The following is a 25441-nucleotide window of genomic DNA, read 5'->3' as shown; positions in this document are numbered from 1 at the left end:
CTGTGGTGATCAGATGGCCTTGGCTTTAGTCGTGGGTTGGGTAGTTGGTTGGGTAGACTTAGACTTACCCTAGTAGTGCTAACATAGAGCCTGGGGGAAAAGGCCCCTGCCCTTGGTAAAATCAGTAGGGTTTGCTGTCGTTCTTGGAGCGCTTCAGCTGCACCTTGAGCCTCTTCATGCCGATCTGGAAGCCGTTCATGGCCTGGATGGCGGCCTGCGCCGACACCGGATTGTCGTAGCTGACAAACCCTGAAGAATAGAGGAAGGTTAGTAACATACCAAACTCAAACCAATGAGGCCAAAAAAACAAGTCTTCAGAGATTTCCATGACAAACCAGGGGCTGTTCCAGATAGCATGATCAATGAGTTAGATAACGGTCCAAAATATTCTGAAATAACCCTAATCTTTTCCAGAAATATAGACTTAAAATCAGAATGGTATAATTGGCTTGATAACCAACAACCCATATTTAATAAAGAAAATCAAGAGATCTGACTGTTTGTCTAAAGGTAGCTGGTTAATGATCCTGCTTTCTACCCCAGTGGCCATTGAGCAGGTAATTTATCATGTTTGGATGCAGCAGACTAGACTACGTACCGAAGCACTTGCTCAGATTGGTCTGTTTGTCGATGAAGACTTTGGCAGAGACGACACTTCCGAAAGGCATGAACATCTGAAGGACATCCTGGTCTCCAAACTCCTGGGGCAGGTGGTAAATGAACAGGTTGGCTCCCTCAGGACCTGGGGGAGAGAAAGAGGAGAGAGCGAGAGGGGAGAGGACCGGAGAGGGCAGGGGAGGAGAGAGGGGTGGAGAAAAGGAGAGGAAAGAGAGCGAGAGAGGAGACAGATCAAGAAACAACAGAATCACGTGGCATGAAGCACAGCTGTGGCCATCAGACTGACCTGGGTTCAAAATAGTATTTGAAATCTTTCCAATACTCAATCTGTGCTTGATTGAGCTTGCCTGGAACCAATGGAATAATCCCAAGAGCGCCAAAGCCCGCCCATCTGGCACTTGAGGGCCCTGGAGTGAAGTTCCCCTTAGGTGCAGATCTAGAATCAGCTTCTCCCCTCCCCCAATCCTAACCACTGCAAAACTGACCCAAGATCATCGTCCAGGCCGGGGCAACTCACCTTATTCCCACTCGCGGCAGGCTCAAGCAAATGCTCAAAGTATTTGAAAGAAAACCAATACTACCTGACCCCACGTTGTGGTTGTGGTTAGTGTGTGGACTAAGACTCACCCTCCCTCTGGCTCCCGGCTGAAGGAGCAATGAAGGAGAGGAGAGGACGGAGTTTTAGATGTGTTTTTTGACAAAGAGACAGATACTGTTGTGGTACTAAGTAAACATGTGACACTGTGCCCTATGGTTAATCAAACATTTTCTTTCAATGTCATACATCTTTTAGTTGCAAAGCCCATATTGGCTTACAAGAGACTAGTTGAGACACACATGGCCAAAACATTTATATTTACATTACATTTTGGTCATTTAGCAGACTTACAGTAGTGTATTCTACTTAAGGTAGCTAGGTAAGGCAACTAAATTATATATCACAATCAATGTAAGTTAACACAAGACAACATTTGTAGCCTAACTGGTGTGTGGACTGAGACTCACCCTCCTTCTGGCTCCCGCCGGCTGCTCCCTGCAGTAGGGACTGGCTGTAGAGGGAAGGCAGAGCAGAGGCCGTGTACTGCTGCATCCCTGAGTAGGCTTGAGTCAGGGCATCCATGGAGCTCGCCCCCGAGCCGTTTGCCATAGAGGCCCCCAGTCCTCCGTTCATAGCCGCCATACCTAACACAGTAGACAGAAATATAGAATTTATTTGGACAATTCAAAAATACAGATTACATCCACTCAAGTGGATACAACAGCCAGAAGAAAGGCCTTGACACCTAACGTTCTCTCTACCATACGTGTAGTCATACATTTGAGATTAAAATGACACTAGTCTAGTCCTAAACTAAAAAGCTATTTCAATGGAGATTCTCCTAAGCATGCTTTTTAGTCCAGGACCAGGCAATTTGTTCGTAAAACCAGCCCATCAACAGCACACAGGTAAAAGGAGAACACAGCAGCTTCATCAACAGAATTAAGGTATGATTTGAAAGACGGAAACAAAAAAAGGTTGAAGAAAAGGTAGTAAAGTCATTGTTTTTAGTGCGGTACTCACGGTTGGAGTACTCACCGCTGACACCCCCAGTGAGGGCGTTGAGGTTGTTGAGACCCATGGAGGCCCCCGTCAGGCCCCCGCCGAGGCCCTGGGTCAGGCCCAGAGAGGCCAGAGTGTTCATGGCTGCACTCGCACTGGAGCTTGCCGTCTGGCCTGCTGCTGGGGAGGAGAGGGGTCAGAGGTTACTATTAGGTGTCGTTTAAGCCTAGCAACGATGAGGTATAATGGAGTAGATAGAGCAGGCCAAGCAACGGAATAAGAAGTAGGTGCACTCGTAGAGGTGTTTTTTTGGGACATAGATTCATCTTAGTCCTGGACTAAAAAGCAAGTTCAATGGAGAATCTCTATCAAATTGTTTTTAGTCCAGGACTAGGTTTAATCTTTGTCGTAAGATTAAGCGCCGTAGATTTCTTTGTGAGCATTACATTTTTTACAGCGCAGAAAAGTAAGGGAGAAACTAACATTGGCCTCAGACTGCTAGATTACCTGGACTATAGAGAGAGAAACTGGGCTATAGTTACCTGAGTTATAGAGATTACCTAGAGCTCCGTTGGCTGACAGGGCGTTGGAGCCGCCGCCTGAGTTCTGGGCTGCAGAGGCGGCAGCCGCTAACGTGGCCAGGTTCTGCAGCTGCAGCTGGTTCACACCTGGAAGAGGGGAGCAAGAGGGAGATACTGTTTTATTTCAACTTTATTTATTCAGGTATATCAATTAAGAACAGATTCTTATTTGCAACCAAGAGGGGGAAATGGAGCTGCATTAGCTGTCCTTATGGGAGACCAGAAGAGTGGAATCATCCGCATTCAGAAAGAAATGGCAAAAACAAGCAGACTTCATAGCATTGACATATTACAGGAAAAGAGGTGACCCTAGCACACTGACCCGTTTTTTTTATTTTTATCCCTATAGGTTTGTCCCCAGCAGACTTGTGTCTCCTAGAATAGCTACTCTGATTAGTGTTCCGATGATCTCATTCAACGGTAATGTGATTTGAGTGGTTGTGAAACTATGTGGGAGTGAAGCACTGAGTCAGAAGGTTGTTTACATGAACAGTTGTATGTTTATCAGAGTGGGTTTGAGTTGTCGAGGATGGGAACAGGAAAAGAAAAAATTAGTGACTCACCTCCTAGCCTCTGCATGCCACCAAAATTACTCTGGTTACCGGTAGATGTCGCCTGTTGGAGCAACTGTAAAACAAAGAGAGAAAGAGAGAGTTCTAGAACAGAGTAAAGGATAGACTTGTGCTCTTTCCCAATTATTTTTTGTCTTTCCTTGATTCCCTGCATCCTCTCTCCTCGCCAACTTTTTCAAAACTCATTGGAGGAGAAGGTCCGCGGGTAGGGACCTTGGATCGTCTCCTTAAATGCGGTATGAGAAAAAGGCGAGGATCTTCTCCTCCAATGGAGAGAAAGAGGCGAGGTGACCCAAGGAAAAACTAATTGAGAAAGAGTATGACTTCTCATAATGTCATGCTTTCCCAACAATGATAAACCTGCATGTAGCCTATATTTACAAATATGAATGTCAATGGTTTCAACCTACTGCCAGGTACTGTGGTGTGAGGCCTCCCAGCCCTGCCAGGTTTCCCCAGGTGGAGGCGCTGTTGAGCTGCTGCATCTGTTGGGCCATCTGCTGCTGCAGGCGCCGCTGCTCCTTGTCCCTCTGAGTGTCCGCAAACTTACACACCATGGGAGAGGAGCAGCCCTGTAGTGGGGGAGGGGGAGGAACGAGAGTTAGATTTCACCCAGTCAGGTTCACACACACTATGACATACAGAGACACTATCACAACAGAGTCAAATCTGCAGGGCCAGGCCATTTCTCTTGAATACCCATTGTAAAGGGTGAACTATGCCCTGTGTTAATCTGAGAAATGTATTTCTTTAAATAAACAATAGAACACTGCCATGCACGACTAAGCCAGGCTACATCCCACAGGCAGAACCAGGAAGGGATAATGTTCAGACAGACAAACAAAACACAGCCAGTTACACTTTATAACACTGGAGGGTTTGGCTCAAAAGGAGGATTGGGGAGGGGACTGAGGCTGAGGAGAGTCGACACCACACACACACACAAACAGAGATGGAGGGACATAACAGAGACAAACATATAAACAGAGACAGTCAAACAAGGAAGGACGTGTATGCCAAGTCAAGACATAACGAGATAAGACATTTAGCTACAACTAAATGCATACATAGGATAGCACTGTATTCCGCTGTAACAAACAGACAAGCCAGATATTGACACATCACTGAACAGACCAGACATAGACATGCGGTATCAGTGTTGTGAATCAGAGAGAGCCAGACGGAGGATTCCTGGATTCAGGAGAAGCAGAAAAGGAATACATCAACAGGGATTTCTGGAAATGTCTCCAATAAAATGGTGCCATCACTACTGGGACATAGATCTAATCTCCGAGGCCCAGAGCTGAGCTAGTTCTATTCTGTTGTTCCTAATTAGGGATCGGTTGGCTGCTTCACTCGGGAGCCTATGACCTGTTAGCTGTCACATTACTCTTGCTCCAGTTCCTGAGCATTGAACTGATTCTACGGGAATACCAGCCCAGTTCTGAAAGGACTTAGTGGGGCAGTTACTCTAATACAGTCCACACATGCCCACAGTACATCTCAGTTAATGCCTAAATGATAGTTGGAGAATCTAGGCTGCCTGATCTACAGTGTTTTGAAAGGACCCACTAAGACAGTTGCTCTAATACTGTAGCCTTTATCTCAGTTTAGTTAAGGTCTATTTAATATAATGAGTGGAGTAATGCTTTACTATGCAGGTTAAACCTTGGTAAATAAATACTTTGTAATGCAAGTGGTTATACAGTTGCTTTAATATAGGACTATATTTCAGTTAATGTATATTGAATATAGTAAAGTCTCTATGCTTTACTATGTAGGCTAAACATGGGTAAATACTTTGTAATGCGAGGTTTAACATTGCCGGGCGCGTTGCCACTTTGCAACCAACACTTCACATAAATAAATAAAATGGAGTAAATAAATAAATTAGTGGGATATTATTGATTCATTAGTCTTCAGCTAAAATAAAGATTCAAAAAGATGTTTCTCTATGTGTGTGCCCTCTTAAAGCTGCAATATCTAACTCTTTGGGCGACCCGACCAAATTCACATAGAAATTATGTTATAGATCTGTCAATCATTGAAAGCAAGTCTAAGAAGCGGTATATCTGTTCTATGTGCGCTATTTCTATGCTTCCTATTCTTACATTTATGCGTCTTTTACTTTCGGTTTTGTACATCAGCTTCAAAACAGCTGAAAATACAAAATGTTTGGTTATTGAAAATATATTTCAACGCGACAAACAATGGACGCTATGTGAGAATTAAAAACAAAAAAACATCAGTAATCAAATCAATTTAAACTAAATGTCAATAATGTAGTTGTCAAAATAATACATAAATAATTTGAAAAAAATGTATGTGTAAGTTGTTAACCATGTCTAAAAATCCAAATACTGTACATTACCTTTACACCATGAGCCCAAATGTAACGCAAATGCCATATTTAGAACGTTCAATGCTGTGGGACTGCCCTTTTTCTGAAATCCGCAAAATCGGTGTGTTCATATTTTATCTTTGCAAATGGTATTCCTCACAAAACACGGTATTCCTCACAAAACACGCTAGACAAGGTGGGATCTTGTCCGGGAAATGTCAGTGCAAACGCTTTTACGCGGTGACATGTTGTGTGGTCCCTCTACGACTCGTCGGGAAAACCCTGCAGTATTAGGCTACAGATTAAATAAATGATAAACTTCACAGGGTGGTGAAAGTGCAATGTGATGAGCTTGATGCTCCTTTCCAATAAATATCGAGGGTCTTATACTGGTGACATGATGATCGATGCTTGGCTGTCGTTTAACAAATACAAATAATCTCGCTCTTTTGGCCATAATAATAATAATAATAATAATAATAATAATAATAATAATCTCATCATGTAGGCTATACCCGCACTGTATCTGCAAGCTGTTGGCTTGAGCGCACATGCCAATACCAGAGTGGGCACACTCTGCTATATAACGCACATTTTATTGTTGAAAATGTGCTTGAAACCCATGTAATTTTTGTTTAGTTTCTTGTACATGGGAATTTAAGCGCAAAATGTATTTTTATGTGCACTACGTCATCATGCACTGCCTTTTATATGCAAAAAGTACATTTGATGAAAACACATCTCAGGTGTGGAAATGCTCATATTGTTTTTATGCAGATTTTAGAATATTTGCATGAATCTGTCACCAATTGGATGGAAACCTAGCTAAAAGACATGAACAAATACATAGCAGGTTACAAAGTACAGCTTCGTAGCTACATTTTGATGTATGGGTTGTCAGGGATTGGTCCAGATTCACCATTCGCCACCCCCATTTCCATGACGAGTGCTAGCTTGCTAGCTCTGTGGGAGTGCCGACACCATTTGCTGAGGCAACGAGCCGGGCAAGAGCCAGCGCTGCGCGACATTGGTTGTATTGTGCCAACTGTGATTTTTGTGATTGATGGTTACATTCTTTAACCTCTACAGGATCGGTGTCCCGTATACGGGACGGTTGAGCTAACGTGCGCTAATGTGATTAGCATGTAGCATGACTGTTGTAAGTAACAGCAAACCTTCCAGGACATAGACATGTCTTATATGGGCAGAAAGCTTAAATTCTTGTTAATCTAACTGCACTGTCCAATTTACAGTAGCTATTACAGTGAAAAAACACCACGCTATTGTTTGAGGAGAGTGCACAACAACAAAAAACGTATCACGGCAACTGGTTTGATACATTCACCTCTGAAGGTAAATAAGGTACTTACATTCAGTAATCTTGCTCTGATTTGTCATCCTAAGGCTCCCAGAGATTAAATGTAGCATAGTTTTGTTTGATAAAATCCATTTATATTCAAATGTAGGAACTGTGTTCTACAGTTTGAACCCCTGCTGTCACTGCCTCCACACCCACCCCACCCGGCCATCTAGATGTGTGAAAGTTAGTGTATAAGCTAATGATCCTGGGAGTGTGTAAACTTACATTTTGTATTACCAAATCATTTTTGTATGTTCTCTATAGTTATGTAGTTGAAAATTTATCAATTGACCAATTCGGCACATTTAGGCAAACTTGATACAAAATAGTCCAGTATTGCAACGCTTCACTGGATTAATCTGAAACTTTGCACACACACCGCTGCCATCTAGTGGCCCAAATCTAAATTGCGCCTAAACTGCAATATTATATTGTGGCCTTTCTCTTGCATTTCAAAGATGGAACCAAAAAATAAATTGAAAATGCATGTTTTTTTGTCTGTATTATCTTTTACCAGATCGAATGTGTTATATTCTCCTACATTAATTTCACATTTCCACAAACTTCAAAGTGTTTCCTTTCAAATGGTATGAAGAATATGCATATCCTTGCTTCAGGTCCTGAGCTACAGGCAGTCATTTTAGGCGCAAATTTAAAAAAAGGGTCAGATCCTTAAGAGGTTAAAGTAAAAACTACATAAATTCAGTGGGTACAGCCCTACAATCTATAAAAACATAGCTAAACACCAGTTAATTGAAAGTGTGTCCCATCTATCTTTCTGTGCAGGTGGCTGGCTAGCAGGCAGCTCACTCAGTCTCTGAGCCTAGGCTAATTATTTGCTGGAAACTGTGCAGTTTATCCTCCTATCACCAAATTAACGTACACCAAAAATAACATTACAAATGTAACCCAACTGAGGTGTAGGCCTACCTTAGAAGTAAGCTATGTTATTAGCCTTCTGTGTTACAGTTCAGACTTGGTAATACGTGTGTGTCTGTGTTAGGCTGTGTGATGTGTGTGTGTGTATGCAGGTGGCACAAGCACAGGGTTGGGTGTATTATTTGGCACTCTAGGCCTAATCAGTTGGGCTACTGAATACAACTGTGGTATATACAGCCAAACAATTACTAATTGGTGAATATAAACCCTGATTTTTGTTCATGATTATGTAATCCCAATTATAGTACTCTGTTACCACCTCTGGTGTGTGTGTGTGTGTGTGTGTGTGTGTGTGTGTGTGTGTGTCCTCAGTGTAAACTCCCAGTTCTGCATAATATATGTTAACAATATGACCAAATACTTTAGATCAGTGGTCACCAACCTTTTCTGAGTCAAAATGCAAGGAAATATCTATATATTTTTAAACATGACTTAAAAAACATAAGCCTATGCAACATTAACCAATTAAAAACCGTACTGTAGCAATGAGGTTTGTATAGTAAGCTATAGGCCCAATACATTATCACTGCATATTGGCTATGCTTTAATTGCCCTGCCAATGTTGTTCTTCTCAGACCATTTAGAAATTATATTTAAAAATGTTGGATATATGTTCACACTGGTAATATATATTTTTTTGTATTACTTGTAAGGCACAGCTGAGTGAGCATAATAATTTGCTTTATTTTATTTTACTGGACTGATGGCCTGCATCTGATGGTCAGTCTGCGGGGAGGGAGGGAGCAGCGGTGAGGCTGCCTCTCACCCGAATCACCATCCCCTCCTCTCTTCTTCCCTCCGCTGAGAAAAGGGGGGACAGTCTTCCAGCTGATGGCGAAACTTAAGTCGCACTGCATTATTTCTGCCTCATGCATCAATTCATGTTGTTACTCCTATGACCAGAGAAAGTGAAATATTCCTTGATATAAAAAAAGACACAAACCGCTAATAATAACAACGGAAGCTTATCAGAATACTTTGCTATGCTCATTCATTACTGCTGCAGTACAGGTTGTAGCGTGAGTGAAAGTAGGGAGAACACGCATTTTATGTCTTTTAAAGAGTTTAACAAAGTGTTGACAGTGATGAATAACAACTTAAACACATCTTACTTATAAAAACAGCAGCTCTTTGCTGTATTCATTGAGTCTCTCTCTAGTCATGGTTTTAAACGTTTTGAAAGATCACGTTATCAACTTTGCTGTGCGCTCGAGGCTTCTTTTTATGGCCTATGGCTCGAGGAAACTGCTGCAAACTGTGCAGACACGGTGAGCTGATCTATCTGATTGGCCAGCGGTAGGCCTAGAAGTGCACTTGATTTGCTCTGTGGGCCTGCCGGGTAGGCTGAGTTCTACTTTCAGACACATGAAATGGTTCAAAATGGGAACACTTTAGCTTCCCGGCGCTAGGGATGCTGAATCAAGTGCACCTACCGCTAACAGCGCGAAATTAATTTTAAAAGAAATAGGAACGCATGGCTCTATAGTTGTTTTTTTTACAGAAATGTTTGTTGATCGACTAGCAGTGCCTTGGAGATCGACCCGGTTGGTGACCACTGCTTTAAATGAATGGCCTTAACATGCTGTATTTGTTAAAATTCCATACAGACTAATTAGCATATAAGTATAAACATTTGCTTAAAGTAGTATACGTTTTATTCTAATTTCATAAATTGTTTCAAATTGTTACAAACTCCCAGTTTGGCACTAAGCATGAAGATTTGTTAATAATAGGACCAGCCTATTTTAAAGTGCCTCATTTGCATTGCAATCCTCATGAAATAAAGTGTTCTGTGCTCCTGAGATGCTTCTCTATAAAATACAAAGTATAACACCAGAACCAGTTTCATTTTGTCCTCCAACACCCTAATAATATTGTCCAAGTATGCTTTGGGTTGGTATATGACTAATGTTCTGTGATATTATGTCTGCTTCCCAAATGACACCCCATTCTTTTTATAGTGCACTATGTTTGACCAGATAAGGTCAAAAGTAGTGCACTATAAAACGTAGTGCACTATAAAAGGGAATAAAGTGTGATTTGGGACAACCTATACAAATCAACCAACTTATTTTTCCTTGTGAGATACAATTCTCAATTCGCACTTCAACCACAAGGGTGCAGCAGACTGCATAGAGGGACAGGGGAGGGATGAGAAATAGGTGCTAAGGGGTACAGTACCTCCATAGTCTGAGAGTGATGCATGGTTTTGATTGCATTCGCGGCCTGAGCCCTGGTAGAAAATGTGATAAAGGCACAGCCTGTAAGGGAGGGGAGAGGGAACAAGAGGAGGAGGAGGAGGGAGGGACAGACAAGAGGAGGGAGGGAGGGAGGGAGGGACAGACAAGAGGAGGGAGGGAGGGAGGGACAGACAAGAGGAGGGAGGGAGGAGGGAGGGAGGGACAAAGAAGAAACAAAACAAGACAAAAGGTTTTGGGACACGTCGTTATGAAATCCCAAATAACACATTACAGTAACAGAGTAACATAAAATGAACGACACTCCAAGCACACAGAAGAACAACCACTCTCACTGGTTAGCACATGGAAGTAACACAACAATACAGTCACAACAACAACAACAACAACCACATGAGCACAGTAACATAACAGTAACAGTGAGTGACGTATTATATCACAATCAAGAGAAGCTGTGGATGGATTGGGCTAGTTGGAGATGTGATTACTGGGTGGGTGAGACACTAATTGAGATAACAACAGAAAACAAACACTCCTCTCACACAAACTAAATGGCGATTTCCTAGTAAAAAGATAAATATTCATTCTAAATGACATGGCAACACATGCTACAGCTATGATGACAGACTACAGGGTGAACTGCTGCACTGACAGTTGAGCTCTGCATGTTCTTATATTATTTAGGGATGGGCATTTGACATGTTTTGACTGTTCGAGTACTCACTTTTTTTTTTGTACTCGAGTACTCTAATAAAATGTTTACATTTTTTAACACAAGGCCCACACTGGAAATAAATATGTGCACATTTACAGTGGGGAAAAAAGTATTTAGTCAGCCACCAATTGTGCAAGTTCTCCCACTTAAAAAGATGAGAGAGGCCTGTAATTTTCACCATAGGTACACGTCAACTATGACAGACAAATTGAGGAAAAAAAATCCAGAAAATCACATTGTAGGATTTTCTATGAATTTATTTGCAAATTATGGTGGAAAATAAGTATTTGGTCACCTACAAACAAGCAAGATTTCTGGCTCTCACAGACCTGTAACTTCTTTTTTAAGAGGCTCCTCTGTCCTCCAGTTGTTACCTGTATTAATGGCACCTGTTTGAACTTGTTATCAGTATAAAAGACACCTGTCCACAACCTCAAACAGTCACACTCCAAACTCCACTATGGCCAAGACCAAAGAGCTGTCAAAGGACACCAGAAACAAAATTGTAGACCTGCTTCAGGCTGGGAAGACTGAATCTGCAATAGGTAAGCAGCTTGGTTTGAAGAAATCAACTGTGGGAGCAATTATTAGGAAATGGAAGACATACAAGACCACTGATAATCTCCCTCGATCTGGGGCTCCACGAAGATCTCACCCCGTGGGGTCAAAATGATCACAAGAACGGTGAGCAAAAATCCCAGAACCACACGGGGGGACCTAGTGAATGACCTGCAGAGAGCTGGGACCAAAGTAACAAAGCCTACCATCAGTAACACACTACGCCGCCAGGGACTCAAATCCTGCAGTGCCAGACGTGTCACCCTGCTTAAGCCAGTACATGTCCAGGCGCGTCTGAAGTTTGCTAGAGTGCATTTGGATGATCCAGAAGAGGATTGGGAGAATGTCATATGGTCAGATGAAACCAAAATATAACTTTTTGGTAGAAACTCAACTCGTCGTGTTTGGAGGACAAAGAATGCTGAGTTGCATCCAAAGAACACCATACCTACTGTGAAGCATGGGGGTGGAAACATCATGCTTTGGGGCTGTTTTTCTGCAAAGGGACCAGGACGACTGATCCGTGTAAAGGAAAAAATGAATGGGGCCATGTATCGTGAGATTTTGAGTGAAAACCTCCTTCCATCAGCAAGGGCATTGAAGATGAAACGTGGCTGGGTCTTTCAGCATGACAATGATCCCAAACACACCGCCCGGGCAACGAAGGAGTGGCTTCGTAAGAAGCATTTCAAGGTCCTGGAGTGGCCTAGCCAGTCTCCAGATCTCAACCCCATAGAAAATCTTTGGAGGGAGTTGAAAGTCCGTGTTGCCCAGCGACAGCCCCAAAACATCACTGCTCTAGAGGAGATCTGCATGGAGGAATGGGCCAAAATACCAGCAACAGTGTGTGAAAACCTTGTGAAGACTTACAGAAAACGTTTGACCTGTGTCATTGCCAACAAAGGGTATGTAACAAAGTATTGAGAAACTTTTGTTATTGACCAAATACTTATTTTCCACCATAATTTGCAAATAAATTCATAAAAAATCCTACAATGTGATTTTCTGGATTTTTTTTCCTCATTTTGTCTGTCATAGTTGACGTGTATCTATGATGAAAATTACAGGCCTCTCTCATCTTTTTAAGTGGGAGAACTTGCACAATTGGTGGCTGACTAAATACTTTTTTCCCCCACTGTATCTATAGGCTTATGCCAACAGTGCACGACAATGCCTAATTTATCATAACCATTACAACAAATCCTAATTAATTATTTATATTTATATATATATATATATATATATACACATATACACACACACAAAGTATGTGGACACCCCTTCAAATTAGTGGATTCGGCTATTTCAGCCACACCCGTTGCTGACAGGTGTATAAAATGGAGCACACAGCCATGCAATCTCCATAGACAAACAATGGCAGTAGAAATGCCTTACTGAAGAGCTCAGTGACTTTCAACGTGGCACAGTCATAGGATGCCACCTTTCCAACAAGACACTTCGTAAAATGTCTGCCCTGCTAGAGCTGCCCGGTCAACTGTCAGTGCTGTTATTGTGAAGTGGAAACGTCTAGGTGCAAAAACGGCTCAGCCGCGAAGTGGTAGGCCACACAAGCTCACAGAACAAATCTGTCCTCGGCTGCTACACTCACTACCGAGTTCCAAACTGCCTCTGGAAGCAACGTCAGCACCAGAACTGTTCGTCGGGAGCTTCATGAAATGGGTTTCCATGGCCGAGCAGCCGCAATCAAGCCTAAGATCACCATGCGCAGTGTCAAGTGTCGGCTGGAGTGGTGTAAAGCTCGCCCTCATTGGACTCTTGAGCAGTGGAAACGCGTTCTCTGGAGTGATGAATCACGCTTCACCATCTGGCAGTCCGACAGACGAATCTGGGTTTGGCGGATGCCAGGAGAAAGCTACCTGCCCCAATGCATAGTGCCAACTGTAAAGTTTGGTGGAGGAGGAATAATGGTCTGGGGCTGTTTTTCATGGTTCGGGCTAGGCCCCTTAGTTCCAGTGAAGGGAAATCTTAACACTACAGCATACACTGACATTCTAGATTATTCTGTGCTTCCAACTTTGAGGCAACAGTTTGGGGAAGGCCCTTTCCATACAGAAATGGTGTGGAAGAACTTGACTGGCCTGCAGAGCCCTGACCTCAACCCCATCGAACACCTTTGGGATGAATTGGAATGTCGACTGCGAGCCAGGCCTAATCGCCCAACAACAGTGCCCGACCTCACTAATGCTCTTGTGGCTGAATGGAAGCAAGTACCCGCAGCAATGTTCCAACATCTTGTGGAAAGCCTTCCCAGAAGAGTGGAGGCTGTTATAGCAGCAAAGGGGGGGACCAACTCCATATTAATGCTCATAATTTTTAAATGAGATGTTTGACGAGCAGGTGTCCAAAATACTTTTGGTCATGTAGTGTATATTCAGTCAATTAAAAAAGCAAGTGCCATTTAAGATTAATTTTTTGAAACCGTAATATCAACTGGTTATATTATATCATGGAACACAATCTCTAAAAAGGCAGTATGGCTGTGTAATGGCATAGCCTTGCTTTGTTAATTTAGCAGACAAGACGCTCTTATTTCCAGAGCCCTTATCACAGTCAAGACACCTATTTTATAGTAAAAAAAACATGTAATATAACAGAATAACATTTTTCCAAATTAAAAAAGTTGAAATAGTGAATATTTGAAACGGGGATCTATTTGGCGAGTTGAAAACTTTTTTTCAGAGTTACAAAACAAAATGTCTTCTTTTCAATATACAGATGTTCAATTGAGTTTACTCTGCCTGTTCTTTGTAAATGTCTAAATGGATGAACAATTCCATATGAAACACTGCATGGTGATGAATTACGGCCACAACATCTGTTTGGTGAGAAGGCCTAGGCTTAATGATTCTGATGAAAATACGCTCTGTCTTTATCAAACTAATGTTTTTGCGTATTTTCAGTGTGGAACCTGTCTATGTTTAGGGGAGTTATAGCCTAGGCCAGGGGTATTCAACTCTTACCCTACGAGGTTCGGAGCCTGCTGGTTTTCTGTTCTACCTGATAATTTATTGCACCCACCTGGTGTCCCATGTCTAAAATCAGTCCCTGATTAGAGGGGAACAATGAAAAAACGCAGTGGAACTGGTTTCGAGATCCAGAGTTGAGTTTGAGGAGGCTAACCAATTCTAAATGGCACAAGCAATTCACAAAGTAGCCCAAGTGGAGAATAGACAGGACGCATTTATTCCAAACCTGCAGCAACTGTTGGAACACATTATCCTACTTCAACCAGTCCATTTTGAATTTGTGATAAAACTGTCGTCATTTGGTAATAAATGTAGCTTTTGTATCCCATCAGTTAGATAGGTTTTTATAGGCATTTACTTATGTACGCCAAATGGGAGCTTGTGTGTGCACTCCGCACGCGTATGTGGAGGGAGCAGTCGGAACACAATAGAGTGAATGAGACACGGAGGGGAAAGGGAATTTAGGGAGCAGAACTGTGTGATGCTTGGCTTGGTTTCTTTTTTGTTGTGTCCCGTAAATGCACTTGTATAAATGGAACACTAGAGTCAAAGCAAATTAACGTCGTCTTCAAGACAACATTAAAAACAAATTCGGGACAAGATTTCACTTGCCCGTACAAGCAGCTACAAAGCACATTCCACCAAATAGTTTTACAGTATATATATATATATATATATATTTTTTTTTTAATCTCTGGTTAAAGATCGAGCTTTGTACTCTAACTCATACCCATCCCTACTATTATTGCATTTGTCTGTCTCACTTGCTTTTATGGCGTTTTATGCGGTACAGATAGAAGTTGTGGCAGGCAGAGGTGGAGCAGTGGAATAATTCCATCCTTTGTGGAGCACTGTGGGGGCGGTGCAGTCCTGATTGTGTGTGTCCCTGTGTTGCCTGCCAGCTGAGACCGGCCTAGAACACCAGCAGCCAGGGGTTGCCGTGGCGACGGCTGGGACTATTGTTACGGGCGGAGGCGAGAGCTGTGAGTGGTGATGCACCCCCCTCCCTCTTCTGCAGAGCGATGTAGGAGGTGGTGAGTGTGTGTCACGGGGAGAGTCATATCGGGGGGGGAGAGGAGGGGGCCAACTTTGGGTGAATAGGATTTGAATATAGGGTCAGGGTGGGAAGGGTGGAAATAAAAGGTTTGGGAGCAGTGTAGTAAGGCAGGCACTAGACAAGTCTGTCTTGTTCTTTTATCGGAGGGTGTATCACCACTCAGGTGGGTTTAGTAGTGACTTTTGGTACATTTGACATACATTTCTGGTATGTGTATTATGATCCCTGCAGGAATTGAACCCAAGACCTTTGCGTTGGTTCCTAGCGCCACGCTCTTACCAACTGATCCACTGACACAGGACCACTTGGTATAACGGGAGCGTGGAGGAGAGTGACATGGCGTTACCCACAACCCACCTCTGCTCAGACCGTCGGGTCCTCTGAGAATTCGGCATTCCTCTATCTGTCCGAAAGCAGAGAACATCATCCGGACCTCGTTCTCGCCGTATTTCTTTGTCACCATTCCAATGAAGAGCTTTCTGTCTTCCACCGCTGAAATGGAGAAAGAGAGAGGAAAGAATGAGTGACAGCAAAACAGCGATAGCAAAATGGACTATGCAACCTTCCACCTCTCTTTTTGCTAGTTCAATCTCTCCTCTCCCCTCCTTGCAACCCCCTCACTCAATGAGTCAGCTCACCCCTTTTCGTTCTCTAAATCTCTATCTTACTGCTTCATCTCTCCCTCCTCCCCAATCTCTTTTTCTTTAGACGGATGACTGCTTTATCATCCCCTTATCCTCCCACCAGATCCCTCTGTACCTGCCTTCCTCTCCTCTCGCTCCTTGCACCCTCTCGCCTTCAAAAAGCTCCTTTAATCCTAGTAACCCCTGACACCCCTGAAATACTGTATTATTACACATTTACAGCGCAGAGTACCGTTTCGGCAGTCTGGTCCCAGATCTGTTTGTGCCATAATAGCCAACTCCTATGGTTGTTGTCAATCTTTGGCAGCACAATCATACGAGACCAGACAAGTACTATTTGGGCCATCATCTGGGAACTAAAATATAGAGACAATCTCCTTTTTATTTCCTTTACGAATGTTGATTCTTCTTGGTGCAATTTCCTCACTTCCTTTCATGGTAGCTGTGTTCCGTTTTCAGGGTGTGACCCAAATGGCATCCTATATAGCGCACTACTTTTGACCACAGCCCTGGTGACGCAACCCTTCTCTTTAACCGGCCGGCCGCCATGTTTTGTTTATACACACTTTAGCCTGTGTCACAGCGTATCTGCAGTGATGTCACTCACCATTTGTTTTCTCGCTGTCAGCGGGTTTCATCTGGATGGGATGATGCATCTGTAAGGAGGAGGAGAACATGGAAAAAACATGTTTAACATCACGCTATCATCAGGCGTGTCATCACAATGACACACACTAACCAACTGTTAGTTACCAGGACGATGAACAGGTCAGGTGCTTGGCTATGTTATTTAGTTCTCTCTCTCGCTCCCTGGCCCTTTCTCAATTGTTTAAACATTTTGATCTCTCCTAGCCTCCTCTCCTTCACTGATCTGAAAGAACTGACAAGGTGAAAGATAGCCTTATAATGAGCTTAACTCCCCCGTATTGTTTTCACCGGTCAAGTCTCACCTGTCGAGCTCCACCTTTTCCCATCAGTGCAGATGAAGGAAAGGAGGTGAGGATGGATTTTTAGACAATTATTGCTCTCTCGCTCATTATTACCCTTCTTCCTCCACCTCATCCCCCTCATCTTTCAGTATCTTTCTTGTTCGCTCGCCACCTCTCAGATTCTATTATCCTTCACACTATACTGAGCTATAGAAGATATGTCCACTGGCTAGTGGTATGGCTCAAATCCTCATATGCAATTTCTCTCCTCTTTCTTTGGGTTGGGTCAGAGCAGTAGTCATATGATTGCAGTTATTGATTCTCCCTGTCGGCATCCTTTCAGGATCCATTTCATACGGTTTTTTTTCCCACAGTCCCCAGAACAAATGCAAGGAAACATACTAGGGCTTACTCCATTTAGTCGACTGGTCGATTGTTTGGTTGATAGACTGTTGCTCGACCCAGATTTCTTTAGTCGAGCCGTAGCAAAAAAAAATATAAATAAAAAAATAATGGTGTACAAGACACCCGTCTGATTGGCGCCTGTCTGAGTGGACTGATCCATTGTGGAGGCCATTGGGATGGCACAGTCCATCAGTCTAAGACATATGCTACTGAAATTGTATATGGTTATATTATGTAAGAACGGTGCATCACAAAGCAACCCATGGCTTAATTGTCTAAGAAAAGTGAGGCGAGAGCAAAACCCAACTTAATTATGTCTATAATCCATAGCCTAACTGTTAAATGTGCCTGGCTTTATAAATCATCCATATACAGTACCAGTCAAAAGTTTGGACACACCTACTCATTCAAGGGTTTTTGTTTATTTTTACTATTTTCTACATTGTAGAATAATAGTGAAGACATCAAAACTATGAAATAACACATATGGAATCATGTAGTAACCAAACAAGTGTTAAACAAATCAAAATATATTTTATATTTGAGATTCTTCAAATAGCCACCCTTTGACTTGATGACAGCTTTGCACACTCTTGGCATTCTCTCAACCAACTTCATGAGGTAGTCACCTGGAATGCATTTCAATTAACAGGTGTGCCTTGTTAAATGTTCATTTGTGGAATTTCTTTCCTTCTTAATGCGTTTGAGCCAATCAGTTGTGTTGTGACAAGGTAGGGGGGTATACAGAAGAGAGCCCTATTTGGTAAAAGTCCATATTATGGCAAGAACAGCTCAAATAAGCAAAGAGAAACGACAGTCCATCATTACTTTAAGATATGAAGGTCAGTCAATACGGAAAATTTCAAGAACTTTGAAAGTTTCTTTAAGTGCAGTTGTAAAAACCATCAAGCGCTATGATGAAACTGGCTGTCATGAGGACAGCCACAGGAAAGGAAGACCCAGAGTTAACTCTGCTGCAGAGCATAAGTTCATTAGTTACCAGCCTCAGAAATTGCAGCCCAAATAAATGCTTCACAGAGTTCAAGCAACAGACACATCTCAACATCAACTGTTCAGAGGGGACTGTGTGAATCTGGCCTTCATGGACGAATTGCTGCAAAGAAACCACTACTGAAGGACACCGATAAGAAGAAGAGACCTGCTTGGGCCAAGAAACACGAGCAATGGACATTAGATGGGTGGAAATGTGTCCTTTGGTCTGGAGTCCAAATTGGAGATCTTTGGTTCCAACCGCTGTGGCTTTGTGAGATGCATGTGTATTTCCCACCGTAAAGCATGGAGGAGGAGGTGTGATGGTGTGGGGGTTATTTGCTGGTGACACTGTCTGTGATTTATTTAGAATTCAAGGCACACTTAACCAGCATGGCTACCACAGCATTCTGCAGCGTAACGCCATCCCATCTGGTTTGGGCTTAGTGGGACTGTCATTTGTTTTTCAACAGGACAATGAACCAACACACCTCCAGGCTATGGAAGGGCTATTTGACCAAGAAGGAGAGTGATGGAGTGCTGCATCAGATGACCTGGCCTCCACAATCCCCCGACCTCAACCCAATTGAGATGGTTTGGGATGAGTCGGACCACAGAGTGAAGGAAAAGCAGCCAACAAGTGCTCAGCATGTGGGAACTCCTTCAAGACTGTTGGAAAAGCATTCCAGGTGAAGCTGGTTGAGAGAATGCCAAAGGGTGGCAATTTGAAGAATCTCAAATATAAAATATATTTTGATTTGTTTAACATTTTTTGTTTACTACATGATTCCATATGTGTTATTTCATAGTTTTGATATCTTCACTATTATTCTACAATGTAAAAAATTGTAAAAATAAAGAAAAACCCTTGATTGAGTAGGTGTGTCCAAACTTTTAACTGGTAGTGTATATCTACAGGAAAAAGACAGATCATGCTTCTGTTGCCTGTTTGAGTGTTTGTTTAATAGCCTACTGATTCCATGAGCACCAAGCCTCACGCAACAACTTCACAAATTTGGCTGTTTTTAATATTTGCTGTAATAAAGGTGTTCGACTTTTTCATTAGACCAGCCTCTCTGGTATTATTTATAATTTATTTAGCGTTTACACTGTTCCAAATTGTCCGAAGAATTATAATAATAACAACAACAACAACCACCCTCCCTTTTCCTTGATCATCTGCTTGTTATTATTACTATTATTATTATTATGATCATCATTCTAATAATAAGTAATGTCATTATCATTAGTAGGCTTAGTATAAGCAGCCTTCTTTAACCACCATCGAGCTGTAGGCCTAAGAGCGCATCCTGTTTATCTAAATACCGTCATTTATTTAAGCCTATATTTCAATGCTTATATAGGCTACTGTATCAATCAATAATTTATTCGTTCATGTCATCACACTGCATGCAAGTCATTCACGAAGTGAAACGCAATCAAGCATTTTAGTTTTAAAATAAAATAACAAAGCGACCATTGAATAGTTAGCGTAAACAATATATACGCCTAAACCGTTCCATTTCGGAAATTGCATTTACGAATGAATGAGACTGTTTTTAGTCTTTGCTGTAATAAAGGCTTTACAAAAAAAGTGTTACAGACGCTCTAGTACGCTTATAATTGATTTAGTGTTGCTTACATTGTTTCAAACGGTCAGAAATATTATATTGTAATCTAACAGCACCTGTTTGGCACACATAATATGCACGCAGCGCTTGCTCCATACCTTTATTTTCTTGATCTGCAGTATTTTCTACAACTAGTCAAATTTATTCCACACATCTGACTTCCCCTTTACCTCCTGAACAACCAGTAAACATTCCCCCGTTTCGAGTTTATTTGTCACGTCCTCTGCGTACATTTTGCTGTCACATGTGTTACGGTGTTTAGAGTTTGTTATAACCAATTTATTGATGTGATTATGATATGCGTTAGGTCAGGCCCTATTGGTCACGTGCATGCGATGCATACATGTGTCACGTATAGAGAGCAAGGGTTGATGGGATAGGGAATGTTTTTCCTAAACAAATGAAGGATTTCGGTAACATAACTCTTCAGTCAGAAATGGCTGTAATTATGTTGCAGCTTCAGCATCACCGACTGCGCTATACACACTGTTGATGTGTCTGAGCCAGGCGGCAATCAAATCAATTGCGGTCGGACTCCCTCTAGTCATTTGTGTGTCTTAATTATTTAATCAAACAGTTAGCTTAAAGCATCAGACAAGCTCAGTGCATATAGTTGATTTGATTAAAACACATAGAATGTGTCTATATATGGAAAAATACACGTTTAAAAAAGAACAGACGACTCAATTATTTTTTGTCAGGGACAGCCCTAAAACATAAAGTACTATACAGAGCCATGATTGCATGGAACTCCCTTCCATCTCATATAGTGCAAGTGAACAGCAAACCTGGTTTTAAAAAAACAAATAAAGCAACACCTCACGGCACAACGCCTCTCCCCCATGTGATCTAATTGTGTGTATGTACTGAGATGTATGTGTAACTGATAGATGCACACACACTACATGTTAATGTTTTTAAATGTATGTAAATTGTAAAGTATTTTGTCTGTAATGTCTTTTACGTTATGTGTTGGACACCAGTAAGACTAGCTGTCGCCATTGGCGTCGGGTAATGGGGATCCTAATAAAATAAAATGCATCTAAAAGCGTTGCTCTCTTCTGGCCTGCTTCTCAATGGATGCATCCCAAATGGCACCTATACAAGTGTCGTCACGATACAATACCAGGCCAAGTATCACGATACCGAGTAGTATCACGATACCGAGTAGTATCACGATACCATGAAGGGAAGAATTCAGTGGCCTAGCGTGCTGTTCGCCCCGTCCCCAGGATGCGTGTTCCCGTTTTCTAAACATTATGCGTGTATGGTACACAAAAAATCTGGCACTAATATTCACACTTCTTCTCAATACAACACATATTGAATTTCATTTCACACTGTATAATAGAATACTGCATAGAATGGCTAATTTGCTCATATTTGCAAAGGCCCACCTGTGATTTGACTGGTGTAATGGGAGAAAGGAATATACATGCAAAATGATCTGCATGTCATTGTGGCAGTTAAGGGAAAACACTGCATGAAACCTTCTACTCTTCAGTTAACACACAGATACACACTCTCGGTCTCCCTCATAAAACACACACCACCACTCTCTCTCCCACAAACATGCACACACTGCTCCCAACTTTAAAAACGTTAGGCACCAAACAAAACGTAAGGAGCACCAGAATTAAATCGATTTTTGATATAGTTATGCCTATACGAATCCTACCTTTGAAGCACATCTCATGAGTAGCACACCCTTTTCCTTTTTTCCTGGGCCAATCTAATTTGCCTAAACCTACTGTCAAGTTACCAGGTGGTTAGCTAGCTAGGTAACATGACTGAACAACGTTGTTTGTTATCAAACCAATAATTAGCGGGCCGGGATTAGTTTAAAACAGCCCGCAACATGGTTTGTGAAATTATATCAAATGCGCGCGAAATCGCGCAGGAAGAAAAAAGGTCGGTCCGGTTATAGGAGTCATATTCTTTTAACCGTTTGAGTTAGAGACAAGCCGATTTCTTTGCTGTAAGGATGCAAGCAAGCCTGTCGCAAAGCTGGTTTTCGTCTCTGGCACTGCTGCATGACAGCGAACTTGCAAAGCCTATACTCAGACTGGCCTGTGCTCTTGGTTTATTAGGGATGAAATTATATACAATGTATCAACTTTACTCCCTCTGTGTGCTGCTCCAATGTATCAAATGTAACAACAGGAGACTGATCAGGGTCTCCATCCCCAATCGCCATCACAGCTAAATTACATTTTAAAAAACTGATGGAGGAATAGATTTGCAGGAAGAGCAGACGGAGAGAAGCATGCGAGTGAGGGCTGGTTGGGGATGCAGCTGGCTGACTACAGAAAGCATGAAAGTGAAGTGAACATTGGACCGGTGCATAGCATACAAGAAACTAGCTGCTGTTGCTTAAAAGATTTACTTAAGTAACTTACTTTATAAACATGTTATAACAGGCGCCAGCGGGTGCTTTAGATCGGTAGGGCCGAAAAAGTTTGTAGTATAATATGAAACGGTACTATGGTATTCTAAAAATGTTGGTATCATAAGTACCATGACGTTTTGGTACCATGGTATTACTGTGGTGCCGGTATACCATACAACACTAGCCTATATAGCCCACTACCTTTTACCAGAGGCTTAGGGAATAGGATGCCATTTGGTGTACAACCAATGTTCACTGGCCTTTAAAGTGATAGTTCTTCACTTGGGAATGGAATGCTAGCCATTCAGTCCAGCATTGCTAACATGTGAGGGGCCATATCTGAGCTAAAGCTTGAGCTACAACAAGAGGTTGGCAGAAAATCCAATCCATCTCTAAATGACATATTTCCACCTGCAACTTATTTCCCCTGGCTCTTCCACTAGATCCCTTAATACGCTGAAGAAGAAGTGGATCTGAAGAGCTAATCTTTTGGATTAGATATCTACACCTGCCATATTGGCACAGAGAAGCCAGAAAGAAAATAGGAAAAATATGGAGTGAAGTGGCTAGATTTTAAGCAAGGGGAATAAGGATATCAGCAGAGGGCATGGTTTCAAGTTCAATTTATTTGTCATGTGTAAAGACTAGATATCTTACTCACTCAAGCCATTTCTATACAAACCGGGGAGGCTGGCTGTATGAAATGGTGTTATTTTCGAGAGAAGGGGACCAAGAGAAATAGACAGAGGAAATAAAGATATCATGGAAGTGGCTTGGCTTCAAGTTGATTTACCATGTGTTATGATGACATGATAACATGGGAAATCTTACTCACTCGCTTGAGTGCTCACTATAAAAACAAAAACAGGAGAGACAGTTATGCACTTATGAAATGTGTTGTTTTTCAGAGAGAAGGGAACTAAAAGAAATGGACAGATGGCCCTCTCTGTATGGGGACTGGGGTCACTTGCCAAGGAGAGGAAGGCACAGAAGGAGGGAGTCCGTGCAACAGACCTACCTGGGTTCAAATACTATTTAAAAAATCATTAAAATACTTATTGTGTTTGTTTTAGCCTGCCTGGAGTACCAGATAGGTGGGATCCGGGATGTGCACTTGTGTGACTCTTCTATTGGTTCCATTGCAATAGGCAAGCTCAACCAAGCAGAGATCAAGTATTTGAAATGATTTCGAATAGTATTTGAACCCAGGTTTGGCATCCGAAAGGGACACAAGCTTTTCCACCAACGCGGCATCAGACTTCAGTCAATGCCAGAAGCAGCATGACTGGCAGCTGTCAAAAGACATGCACTTTATTTGAAAATGCTTTAACTGATTAATGATACAGTGATATTTATACTGTAGGTTTGTACAGTATGTGTTATCTAATCTAATCTCACTTCGATCATCACGCTACTGTACATTTCAGGGTTGGGGTCAATTCCATTTCAATTCAGTCAGTTCAGGACTCTAGATTTTCTGTTGACTTCCTGAACTGAAATGGAACGGCCCCCAACCCTGAATGGTATAATTAGTACAGTCTCCCTTTGCATATCACACTGGTACAAATTCTTTAACACTTAGTCATTCTCCTGATTGATGACATTTTCACAGTTTCCAATAGAGTGGAGTTATTGATTTAATTGAAGACTGAGGTAGTTTAGTATTGATTTAATTGAAGACTGAGGTAGTTTAGTATTGATTTAATTGAAGACTGAGGTAGTTTAGTATTGATTTAATTGAAGACTGAGGTAGTTTAGTATTGATTTAATTGAAGACTGAGGTAGTTTAGTATTGATTTAATTGAAGACTGAGGTAGTTTAGTATTGATTTAATTGAAGACTGAGGTAGTTTAGTATTGATTTAATTGATTGGAAGCAGATAGAGTAACGCAGGGGATAGGGGAGGCAGATTTATCAAGCTTTAACAAGCAATTGCACTTGTTCCAGTTGACTGAGCTTTAATCTTGATCAGATAAATCAGGTTAGAATGAAGACTCTTTCTGTTTCTCTGTACAGCTGTCCCCCTGTTTTTCTCTTTCCTTCTCTCCTCCTGTCCCTCTCTCACTCCCTCCATCGCTCTCAGCAGATTCCATTGTTAGGAGCAATATTCTTCATACACTTTCATTTTTGTATTCCTTAAAAAAAAATGAAATTTAGTTTTGCATCTATGATTCATGAGGACAAGCATGATTAATAATTTGTTCCACTTTATGACTGGGTAGCTGTGTGTGTGTGTGGGGGGGGTCGCTAGCTAGCTAGGCTCCCCTTAAGTAAAGCACCCTTTACATGACTCTCCGTGTGTGGGTCTTGGTGTGCACACAGCTGTGTGATTATCACTTCAGAAGAGGGAGCTAGGTTCAGGTCAGTTCTTGTGGATAGGAATGGCATGGCAGGGGCTATACGGTGTGTGTGGGATGTGGCTCAGTGAGCTCATTAGTCTACATCCATCCATCCATCCATCCATCCAAGTGCAGCAACACAGGGGAGCAATGAGGTGCTAAAGGCGGCACACACACACACACACACACACACGCTTCCTGCTTACTCACCCCTGTTAAGGTCTTTATATTGTGCAATGCATTCTGGGCCTCCAGGGCGGCTTTTCTGGTATAAAACGTTACAAAACAGCATCCTGCAGAGAGAGAAGGGGGGAAGATATTTTTTTTAAATTTAAATGACAGAACAATAAGAGTAATGTAACGCTAAACACCAGTGCTGTTTTAAGACAAGGAATGGAATCATAATTAACTGTTGTACATACAGTAGACATACTGCACAGCATGCTAGGTGCCTATAGCGCACACAAACAGCACTTGCAGTGAAAGTAGGCTATGGGCAAGATAAGGAGATGGAGTGACGGATCAGGGTCATAGTTGACACACGTGACTGTACAGTACTCAACAGAGCACAGAGAGCAGAGAGCAGGAGACCAAGGGGCTATCTGCCTGTCAGGATCACTGAAGTGTGGCAGAGAGAGGCTACAGTGA

The 25441-nt window shown here is 42.1% G+C and overlaps 1 protein-coding gene across 10 annotated transcripts in view; it reads right to left on the bottom strand.

Annotated features, from left to right (window-relative positions):
- Positions 1-68: 68 nt before the first annotated feature.
- Positions 69-25441, bottom strand: part of LOC121577077 (CUGBP Elav-like family member 2) — a 59199-nt gene continuing 33826 nt past the window's right edge. For 4 of the 10 annotated variants that reach the window (XM_041890831.1, XM_041890839.1, XM_041890841.2 and 1 more), the window contains exons 3-14: positions 25004-25086; positions 16718-16766; positions 15824-15958; positions 10133-10212; positions 3722-3883; positions 3303-3366; positions 2701-2826; positions 2180-2338; positions 1624-1800; positions 1246-1263; positions 599-742; positions 69-249 (exon numbers count right to left, since the gene is read on the bottom strand). In XM_041890831.1, coding sequence (XP_041746765.1) covers positions 122-249; positions 599-742; positions 1246-1263; positions 1624-1800; positions 2180-2338; positions 2701-2826; positions 3303-3366; positions 3722-3883; positions 10133-10212; positions 15824-15958; positions 16718-16766; positions 25004-25086 — 1325 coding nt within the window. In that variant the 3' untranslated portion in view covers positions 69-121. The remainder of the gene's footprint in view (positions 250-598; positions 743-1245; positions 1264-1623; positions 1801-2179; positions 2339-2700; positions 2827-3302; positions 3367-3721; positions 3884-10132; positions 10213-15823; positions 15959-16717; positions 16767-25003; positions 25087-25441) is intronic. The other 6 variants (XM_041890833.1, XM_041890832.1, XM_041890835.1 and 3 more) reach the window with 6 other exon arrangements.

The sequence above is a fragment of the Coregonus clupeaformis genome, chromosome 11, assembly GCF_020615455.1.
Source record: "Coregonus clupeaformis isolate EN_2021a chromosome 11, ASM2061545v1, whole genome shotgun sequence".
In the NCBI taxonomy this organism is placed as follows: Eukaryota; Metazoa; Chordata; class Actinopteri; order Salmoniformes; family Salmonidae; genus Coregonus; species Coregonus clupeaformis.
Note: the sequence above shows the minus strand (reverse complement) of the source record. Positions and strands in the feature narration are given on the sequence as shown.